Source organism: Lactuca virosa, chromosome 9, assembly GCF_052849685.1.
Source record: "Lactuca virosa cultivar CGN04683 chromosome 9, Lactuca_virosa_CGN04683_v6, whole genome shotgun sequence".
NCBI classification, from domain to species: Eukaryota; Viridiplantae; Streptophyta; class Magnoliopsida; order Asterales; family Asteraceae; genus Lactuca; species Lactuca virosa.
In genome coordinates, this window is record NC_136434.1 from 247,199,543 (window position 1) to 247,209,703 (window position 10,161).

Consider the following 10,161-nt stretch of genomic DNA (forward strand, 5'->3'; position numbering starts at 1 on the left):
ATATCTACAGAAAAGTCTTAAACTTTTTTCAGAAGTTTCAATAAAGTTCTAAAAAGAAAATTTGAACAGAAAAGTCCAAATATTTTGAAAAAAATCATATAATCTATCATTTGTTGTTCAAATATAAAAAATGACTTTTTGCTGTTCAAATATAAAAAAGGACTTTTTCGTTAATTTAGGCAAAACATCAAAATATTGGGACTTTTCTGTTCAAAAAAAAACTTTTAGGACTTTATTGAAACTTTTGAAAAAAGTTTGGGACTTTTCTGTAGATATCCCTATTTATATTTGTTGAAAGAGGTTGAAATTTTGAACTTTTAAAAAGTGGATAAAAAATTCATTTGTTTTAAAATTTGAATATACTCTCTCATATGTTAGTGGTTGTTAAGTATGATTCCAATGTCAAGGCATGGTGATGTCAGCTTAGCAGCCAAGGTGTTGCCGAGTGACTCCATGTAGCCTAAGAGATAAATTTAGAACTTTAATGATCGGTTTCTTTTTCATTTAATAAAATATATAAATTATGTATATTTTTTATACATTTGAAATAGATTTTTTTTAAAACAGCAAATCTAACTTACTCCTAAACTACATCTTAAATTCATCTATGTAACCCTAAACCTCAATGAGGGAGAGCAACACCCTCAACCTCATATTTGGCGTTAACCTATTTTTATTTATATATTTAGTTATTCTTTATATCAATTTATATTTGTTAGCTAGTTTTTAATTACAGCCAAAATTAGATTTTAAACTAAAATCTAAAACCTAGTTTTTCAATATGCTTTAGAGATGTAGCAGAGAAATCTGAAATTTGAAATTTTTAAAAAGATCTACAGGTAGGGTATTTTATAAACAAACCCATCCCCTCTTTAATTCCAGGCTCACTATGATCCTAATTTTTATCCAGGTATCCAACACTTAATTCCATTCACATACACATTCACCTTTCAAATTATCTCTAACATAATACACCTACGCTACTAGACTACTAGACTACTAGCGCTTAGAAATCAACACCAGAATCACCATCGACATGGATACAGCAATCTTAAACCCTGGCATCTCCCAGAAGTTCTGGTTCTGGCTCTGGTTTTCCCCGTTTCCACCATTCTTTGTTGCTGCCAATTCATCTCTCACTTCTTTCAAAGCTTTGTCTCGCCTCTCTCCCATCTGCAAAATCATTATTATAGCATCATACTTCCATTTCTTTCCTTGTATGACTTGTAAAAGAATCTACCAATTTATATAAATGTCATTGAAACAAAAAACCAATTTTCACTATTATAGTAGCTGGATGCATTTTACAAAATATAATATCCCAGTAAGAAAAAAGTTTAAAGATAAAAAAACTGAAAGAGGAATGTTGTAATAGAAATAAAGGGACTATATTTTGGTCATTATTGCGATTTAACCACTCTACTTCATTTTTTATCATGAAAGCCACCAAAGTTTCATATTTTCCTAAGCCGACCGCTTTGACTAGCTTTAGCAAGTTAAAGTGGTCAAGATAGAGAAAGTTATCAAATTCATTTTTACTAAATAATCCATTAAAACCACTAAACTTTGACAGATTTTTCGATTACCACTTTAACCTACTATAGAAAAACACACAAAAAAATGTGTCAAAACGTTGGTGACTTTCATGGTTGATTTTGATTTAAAGTAGTTGTTAAACCACAAAAATAGCCAAAATATGAAGCAAAGTAAGACAAGGTTGCATAATTCTTGCCCAAAACAACAAAAGTAGAATTACCCGTTGGAGCTTCCGGGTTTGAGCTCGAGCTTCATGAAGACAAAACTCAAGTTTTAAAACTCTTTTCTTCAACTCCTGATCTGCTCTACGATGTTTCTCCAACTGTCACATACAAGATTTCAACTTATTACAATTAAACATTAATAAATACTTTGTATCAAACATAAATCTCTTAAAGTGTTTTATTTCTTTCTTGGTTAATGAGCTTATACGGATGGAACTTAATCACATAAGCTATATATCAGTCTCTTTTTACGTCAAAAAACACATCTTAATGGAGAAAGGGACTTCCCCCTTTTAAGTCCTATTTACAAATTTGCCCTCATTTAACTTTTCTTTCCATTTTCCATATGTACAACATCTTTTATATATTTTAAATATCATCTATTCACAAAGAATATATAGACATACTTGGGACTCAAGATCCTTGGTTTTGAGTTTCCAATGAGCTGACATAACCCGGATTTCATCTCTCAACTTGCTTATTTCTTCATCTTTGGCCGATAACAATTTCATCATCTTGTCAAGATTTCGAGGTGAAACCTCGTCAAGTATCTTCCTTAATTCACAATCATTATTTGCTCCAGCTTTTGCTAAAGCTTGCATGATGTCATGTTCAACTCGCATGACTTCATCTTTCAATTGTTTTTGTGTAGATTCTCGTGATTCAAGATCCTTCTGCAAAAGATCTACCTGATGTGCCAATTGATTAACTCGAGCTTCATGCTCTTTCAACGACCTGTTCTTCTGATCCAGTTCCTTTAACAGAGCCATGCATTGAAGCTGTGCAGATTGAGCAGAAATGGCACTTGCATCCGCTGTTGCTTTTGTGGATGAAAGTTGTGATGTAAGATGATCCAATTCCCGTTGATACTGTAAGATCAGATACAAACTCATTAATTGTTGTCTGAATAAATTGTTGGCTAGAAAACACCCAACAAAATGACGACACAGTTACACGAAAGCAGATTTGTAAATAATCGAGTTCAGGACATAATTCATCTTCGATTCGTATAGGGGTGCTTCGTCAAAGTGATTATTTGTTAAAAATATAAAAAGGGATTCCCGATCTTGTTTTGAAAAAGGATTGCAAATAATTAAATACGCGAGTTTGGAAATTTGTAGGGTCTGATTGAAAAAGGAAAAGAATTGTTGTGGCAAAAGTTGAAGGAAGCAAAGTACGCGTCATAAATAAAAACCGGCTGCCAAGTTTTTGATGTCGGTGCGAGGGGTAGCGGAGAAATTTAACAAAACAAGGACTGAAGTTGTAAATATCAAGTGTAAAAAAAATATACAGAAATTCTAAAGGCCTTTTCAATTTGATTTTTTCGCCATTTGTATACTAAAAGTAAAGTTTCATGTGCGATTTAGGGTTTCACGTAGAATATGTAATGTTTTCTCTTTTTTCTAAACAATAGTAGGTTTATGTGTTCATGCTCATACTTCATAGTAAACTTGTAGATATACTTGTACTTTTTTTCGAATAATATTAAAGTATATTGTGTTTTTGTTTATAATCTTAGTGTGGAAATGTTGAAGTAATAATCATATTACAAAAGTTTTTATTATTACAACATAAAGAATCTCGTATAGTAACATCTAGATTTGAACAACTCTCGAAATGCATCATTTATTATGAAAAACCAGATCTAGATTTACCCATTATTGATCCAATCTAAAAGGAACCATAAGTGGAACATATGGACAAAATGGGTATTTCATATACAAGTTTGGTCTAAATATTATGTCATTCAATTTGAGTTGGGTGTCTCCATGTTATTCAAAATTTGCTAAAGACAAACTTTTTCAACCCTAAAGTGAAACAAGAATATTCTAACACAAAAAGGATTTAAACTATTCCTATTCTAAATCCACCAAAAAGCCAAAGGGAAACTGACGAAAGGCAGCTTACAAAGATTTGTTTTTGATATAAACATATTTGAAGAATCTAGATCAAACAAATTCAAATCAAGCGATGCAAATCTATATGATTAAAATCAAGAAAGTCAAACCTTTTCAGCATCGGATGATGATGCTTGAAGCTGCAGATTTCTCTCATCTAAACTCTTCTGCAATCGACAAATCTCTTCTTCCATGTTCTTAGCTCTTATTTCTGCTTCCTGTAACAACATATAATCATTAAAGCCGGAAAATTGTTAAGATCTATGAATATTCAATCGCCCCACTAAATAAAACAACAACTAGAACTCCTTTTGACTTAAGTTGTCGAATCAAAAATGAAGAACGCGTACCTGTCTAGTTAAAGATTCTTTAGCAAATGATTCTTCTTGGGATGAAAGACGGCTGCGGACATCCTTGAGCTCGGCGGCGAGTGAAACCACGTTCCGGCGAAAATTCAGTTTCTTCTCGTCCAGATCCCTCAGTAACGGATCAATCTCCTTCGTTGAAGTCTTGCTTGACATCTTTCAGTTGTCCTCGAAGATTAATTGACAATGAAACATCAAGATTCAAACTCAGAAACGGACGATCTTTCTCATCTTTCGTGGGTAGAAATACGTCCACATATCTTCGTCAAGCATGTGAACAAACGATATAACTCGTGACTGCTTTATTTTAAAATGAAGTCAAAGAAAGAGCGAAATACGAACAATGACTCAACTGTAACTTGCGTGTATCCTATAAGGAATTAATTACAGATAGAGAGAGATGAAGGTGTTAGATGTATGAAATTAAATAATTATATAAAAGTCGAAGTTTGAAACTGAATGAAGTGAGAGAAACGATTGATATAAAAATAATTCAAATGAACCTGTCAATTTGACAAGGATGTCGATGAGTAAACAAAACTAATCCGAACCGCACATTTAGCATCTTAAAACAATTTTAATTAAAATAAATAAATAAATAAATGAAAACATGAAACTCGTTCCTTCTTCCTAACACTCACATCCCCAGATGTGTGATTCATTGAAAGAGAGTTCCTGAAGCAATTAATACTCCCGACCCACAAGATTAATATTTGTGATTTGAATGGTGGGTCGAGCTTGAAACTATTAGAAATGAAAACTTATAACAGCGATTAAACTAAAGAATGAGAAGTTCATCAAGATGAAACTAATCTGGGGTTGAAATCATTTTGGCAAATTTGATTTGGGAAAAAATAACACGAATTACCTTAAATCAGAAGACCCATATGAAGACGACCCTTGGAGACGACAGAATCTAAAACGTATGAAGAATCTTCATAGTGAGAAGTAGGAAGGTTTTAGGAAGGAGATATGTGGAAAGTTGAACAAGATGCGACGATGTAACACCTGTAAACGAGCAAAAATGTTAAAGAGGGAGAAGGAAGGGAAGGGAAGAAGGTAGGTTCGGATTTGTGGGTTAATGTTAGAGAAAGGTTTGGTAATAAATGCCAAAAACCGAACCTATTGGTCATTAGGTTGGGTTGACTGTGAGCGCGCGGCAAAATCAAATTTTTGGGGTCATGCTTTCCACCTAAGCGTTGGCATCTTCTGGCACACAAAACTTGTGTCTCTTCTTTTTCCCTAGAAATACACAATGAATTCCATAATTCAAGGACGATTACCATTTTTAATCTTTATTAAACTATTGTTTTTTTTAAGTGACTTGTTTTTATACAGCATAATTTGTAGTGATATTCGTAAAAAAAATAAGGGTTAGGGTTGTTTGATTTACCGGGTCCGGTTAGACATTTGGCTAACTCGGTCCATATCAGAGTATTTGATTCAAGTAGAGTCAAATGTTTATGTCTCGTGTCGGAGCTTCAATATTTCATTTGGGGGCCGAAAATATAATTTGTATAAAAATTGGTAAACAGGGGGCCATAGTCAAAATTTTATATTTTTGGACTAAATATGTATAAAGTTAAAGCATAGGGACTATTTATGCCAAAAAAATCAGGGGGGACAAAAATCAGTATTATATCCACTCGGTTAACCATTTCTAAAAAATGAAGTTGACCATTTCTAAAAAATCCGCCCCTAGCCCTTGAAAAGATCCGCCCCTATTTATGTCCACTCGGTTAACCATTTCTAAAAAATGAAGTTGATTGGAAAAGTAGACAACATTGGACTACTTGACCAAATAGTTGTTTTTAAATTTTTTATTTATCAAATAGGTATATGTATCAGTATTATATTTTTCTTTCTCTTTGATTCCCATAGAAAAAAATACAAAAGTTATATGACTTTTTTTAATGAACTTTGATTTTTAAATCCTCCTCTTGCAACCTCGGTAGGAAACAAATGATAAAACATCCACTTTCTTTTTGCTAAATCTTGGTAAATCATATTATGATTCAAACTTCATTTTGTTATTTGCAACCATAATAAAGGTTTGTCAATCACCAACATTAGGGTTTACACTTATCAAAGAAAAAATGCTCTGCAGAAGGCGGACGGTCGCATGGCAAACCAAGGAGATTGGACAAAGATTCGCTAGAGAAAGAATTTGATCCACTCAACGGGGGCAAACATAACTGTAACTTCATACTATGTATCGAATCTACCAGATAACGCAAGCAAGAACAAGATGAGGAGCTCATTCCAAGTGTTTGGAAAGGTGGTAGACATTTATATCGATGGAAAAAGATATAGATCAGACTCAACCTTTTTGTTATCCAGATTCGAAGGTGTAAGAGACGCAAAGATATTAGAGAAAGAGATGTGCAGGGTGAGATGTGAACACTGCATATTAAAGGTATACAACAAAGTACGAGAAACAGGGTAACTCGTCAAATGCCATTAGGAATCATGTGAGGTTGAGTGCTCCTCCTCCTCCTCCTTATAACTCTTATCATGTACAACCTAAGGTCTGGGGTTTTAGAGATAATAAATCCTTCGCAAAAGTTGTTGTTGGTCAGAAAATAGATACATCGACCTCTTATTGATCTAAAACATGTTGAGAGAACCTCGAACTGGAATGGATGTGTTTTGACTGGTGAAGTAACCAACGCTGTAACATCCCCCTCCTGCACGTATCACAATATTGTCCGCTTTAGGCTCCCGGCACGAAAACTTCCCAGGGGGTCACCCATCCCTGGATTGCTCTCGCCCGGGCACGCTTAACTGTAGAGTTCTTATGGGATCTGTTGCCCTCACGGATTTAAAACGCGCTGTGACAGGGAAGGTATCCACACCCCATATAAGGAATGTTTAGTTCTCCTTCCTAGCCGATGTGGGATCAGGTGTTTACCACCTTCACCCCCCCCCCCCATTATAGGTTTCGACGTCCCCATCGAACACATCGACCTGTGCCCCAGCTCTGATACCATTTGTAATATCCCCCTCTTGCACGTATCACAATATTGTCCGCTTTGGGCTCTCGGCACGAAAACTTCCCAGGGGGTCACCCATCCTTGTATTGCTCTCGCCCGGTCACGCTTAACTGCAGAGTTCTTATAGGATCTGTTGCCCTCACGGCTTTAAAACGCGTTGTGACAGGGAAGCTATCCACACCCCTTATAAGGAATGCTTAGTTCTCTTTCCCAGCCGATGTTGGATCAGGTGCAACCCACCTTAATTGTAACATCCCGACTCCCAGCTTGGAAGGTGGATTTTGTGAAGAAGGCTTGAAGTCTAAGGAGCTTGGAACAAAGAGAAGCTTGTGGATCTGACTCTACTTCATCTTGGCATCATTTTGAAGGTAACAAGTCGTTACCTTGACTTATCTTTAGCTAGATCTATTCATGCATAGGTTTATGTAACGACCCAAAAATCAATGGTAAAAATTTCGTTTTTATAATAGTAAAAACACAATTATCTTTTAAATCCAAACATTCCAAGAACATGATTAATTAAAAACATTTATCAGAGTTCGCCCCAAAATCATATATTGCGGAACACGGGTGTGTGCGTTGCGATCAAGTCGGGCCCTTCCTTTCAACCGATGATACCTGAAACCATAAACAAAACTATAAGCATGAAGCTTAGTGACTTCCCCAGAGCATACCCCACACAATCTACATAACCACATGATCCATATTAGCTATAACAACTATATAAACCATATCAATCACATAAGCCATGCATATAAACATATAGGGATGACGTGGGCTCCTCGCAGGGTCTTACTCCAGGATGTAATGGGCTCCCCCACATGGTCTTACACCTAAGTGCCATGGGCTCCCCCCATGGTTTTTAGCTGGAAAGTCATGGGCTCCCCCCACATGGTCTGACATCCAAGTGTCATGGGCTCCCCCCATGGTCTTTACCTGAAAAGCCATGGGCTCCCCCACATGGTCTTACATCCAAGCGTCATGGGCTCCCCCTATGGTCTTTACCTGAAAAGCCATGGGCTCACCCACATGGTCTTACATCTAAGTGTCATGAGCTCCCCCATGGTCTTTCCTGCAAATATCACATAAACACTAGCATACCGCCTACAATATAACCAACTAGCATACCACATATCACTACATCAACTAGTGTACCACATAACATAAAATGGGTTGGCCTTGGTGCCTTCGACCCATTGGTATGGTGAGGAGACTCACCTCGAATGCAGAAGCTTCCCGAATGACATCCTTAGTTGCTGCCCCGCCGGCTTCCTGAGCTGCCAATACCAATCAATATACCCAATTAGCATTTGGGTTCCATACTATAATCCTTAATCCATACATGGGGTAAAACGACCATTCTACCCCTGGCCAAGTATGATCCAAAACTGAGGCCCAAGCCCAAAACAAAAGCCCAATACTATATTGTCCATAACTCTATCAATAGACCTAATCCGAGAAGGCCCACTACCAAAAAGGCCTAAAATAATGAACGGTCAACCCTAGTCAACTCATGGTCAAAGTCAAAGTCAACAGTCAAGGTGAACAGTCCATGTTGACCCAACTCGTCGAGTGCATCTAGCAACTCGTCGAGTTCCTTCAGTGTTCAGAAACCGGGAAAAACCCTAGCCAACTCACCGAGTTATCTTATTGGCTCACCGAGTTTGCTCAGTATCCAGAAAGCGGGAAAACTCGACCCAACTCATCGAGTTGCCAGGGCAACTCGTCGATTTTCCCCTGTCTCAACATATTTATCCCCTTTCCAGTCGAATCTAAAGCCCCAAACTACAGATCTAGCCCCCTAGGGTTAAGATACCACGTAAAGTTGCTAACTTTACATTCACGCAAGGCATCAAAGGCTAAAAACACTTAATCAAAGCTTGTCAAGGGACTTAGAGCATGAAGGGGGGCCAAGACTTGATAAAGTTGGCAACTCTAAGTCCCCAAAGGCCCTGAGATGTCGAGATCTAAAGCCATATCTTCATATCATGCTCAAAACCAAGAATGGTACCAAACTAGACTAATAATGGCCATAAACTTTCATAGAAGAAGATCTAAGCAATGGAAGGTCAAGGTTTCGACTTTATACCTTAAAATGGTTGCCACAGCAAAGTAAACACCGGATCTACAGCCTCTCCCTTCAGCTATACACCAACCACTTCAAGCTTCTTCATATAAACACCAAAAAGGCACTCCTTAAGCCCTCACACACTCAAAATAGGAGATGAGATACGATTTAGGGTTTCTATTGACAAAGGGGTGATAAAGGAGGCAAGTGAGGCTTAAGGCCTTGAAATAGGGTACAAACCCTGAAAATTAGGGTTTTCCTTTCCAGTGTCTACTCGTCGAGTTGGGGCCTTCCAACTCGTTGAGTAGACCCTTCATTTCGCGTCCACAATGATCTCTACTCGACGAGTTGGAACTCCCCAACTCGTCGAGTTCCAGTCCAAAAGTCTCAAAATGTTGAAAACTGAATAACACATAAACCAAGTGTTATAAATCTCCCCCACTTGAACTAGAATTCATCCTCGAAGTCTGCTGATGCACAGGGTCTGGGTAATGCTCCCTAATCTCCTCCTTTGGCCGCTACTTACGAGCCACGCCCGCGACTTCCATCACCTACTATGACATGACTGCTAATTCCCATTGCACCTTCACTAATCTTGCTACCTTACTTCCTCATGGCCTGCATTTTCTGTTCGATAACTAGTACTAACTTCCTCCCATGACTTAGACGCTCCTTTACCTGAATATCGACTATAAGGAAGTACAGTAGAGTTTTCATCCAAACACTTCTGTGGCTGATACATAACATGCACTATGAATCAGACTGAGCTTCCGCAACAGTCCTACACGATGCATCGCCTTGCCCAACCAGGCCAAATTTTGAACGAATCATAATACCTGGCCTTCAGCCCTGCTTCCCGGACCGGGTATCACCCCTCAAGTTGAAGTCCTGAGAGTACTTCAACCTTGATAAAACTTGAGTATCCAACTCTTACCATTAATCGGCAACCCGTTATGAACCCAACGAATACCGACCCCCGACGTCCCGAGAGACACCGCCACCACCCCGATCATTCAATGGCTTTTTAAAAGGCAACAGGACCCAACCACACTAGACTCTCTCCGATCCTGATTATCT

General features: G+C 37.6%; 1 protein-coding gene across 2 annotated transcripts; it reads right to left on the bottom strand.

Annotated features, from left to right (window-relative positions):
- Positions 1-795: 795 nt before the first annotated feature.
- Positions 796-5,097, bottom strand: LOC145136950 (nuclear envelope-associated protein 2-like). Of its 2 annotated transcripts, XM_079071065.1 has the most exons (6): positions 4,892-5,097; positions 4,009-4,393; positions 3,769-3,876; positions 2,168-2,629; positions 1,757-1,858; positions 796-1,173 (listed from the first exon to the last, which is right to left on the bottom strand). In XM_079071065.1, the coding sequence occupies exons 2-6, from the start codon at positions 4,177-4,179 to the stop codon at positions 1,000-1,002; spliced, it is 1,017 nt and encodes a 338-aa protein (XP_078927191.1). In that variant the 5' UTR covers positions 4,180-4,393; positions 4,892-5,097; the 3' UTR covers positions 796-999. The 2 variants fall into 2 exon arrangements, with proteins under 2 accessions (XP_078927191.1, XP_078927192.1); XM_079071066.1 differs by lacking the exon at positions 4,892-5,097 and having other exon boundaries at positions 4,009-4,468.
- Positions 5,098-10,161: the final 5,064 nt, after the last annotated feature.

Coding starts and splice junctions, on each gene's coding strand:
- LOC145136950 (XM_079071065.1), bottom strand. CDS start 4,179: ATGTCAAGCAAGACTTCAACGAAGGAGATTGATCCGTTACTGAGGGAT. Junction 3,877..4,008: donor AAGAATCTTTAACTAGACAG/GTACGCGTTCTT, acceptor ATGTTGTTACAG/GAAGCAGAAATAAGAGCTAA. Junction 1,174..1,756: donor AAACCCGGAAGCTCCAACGG/GTAATTCTACTT, acceptor ATGATTTTGCAG/ATGGGAGAGAGGCGAGACAA.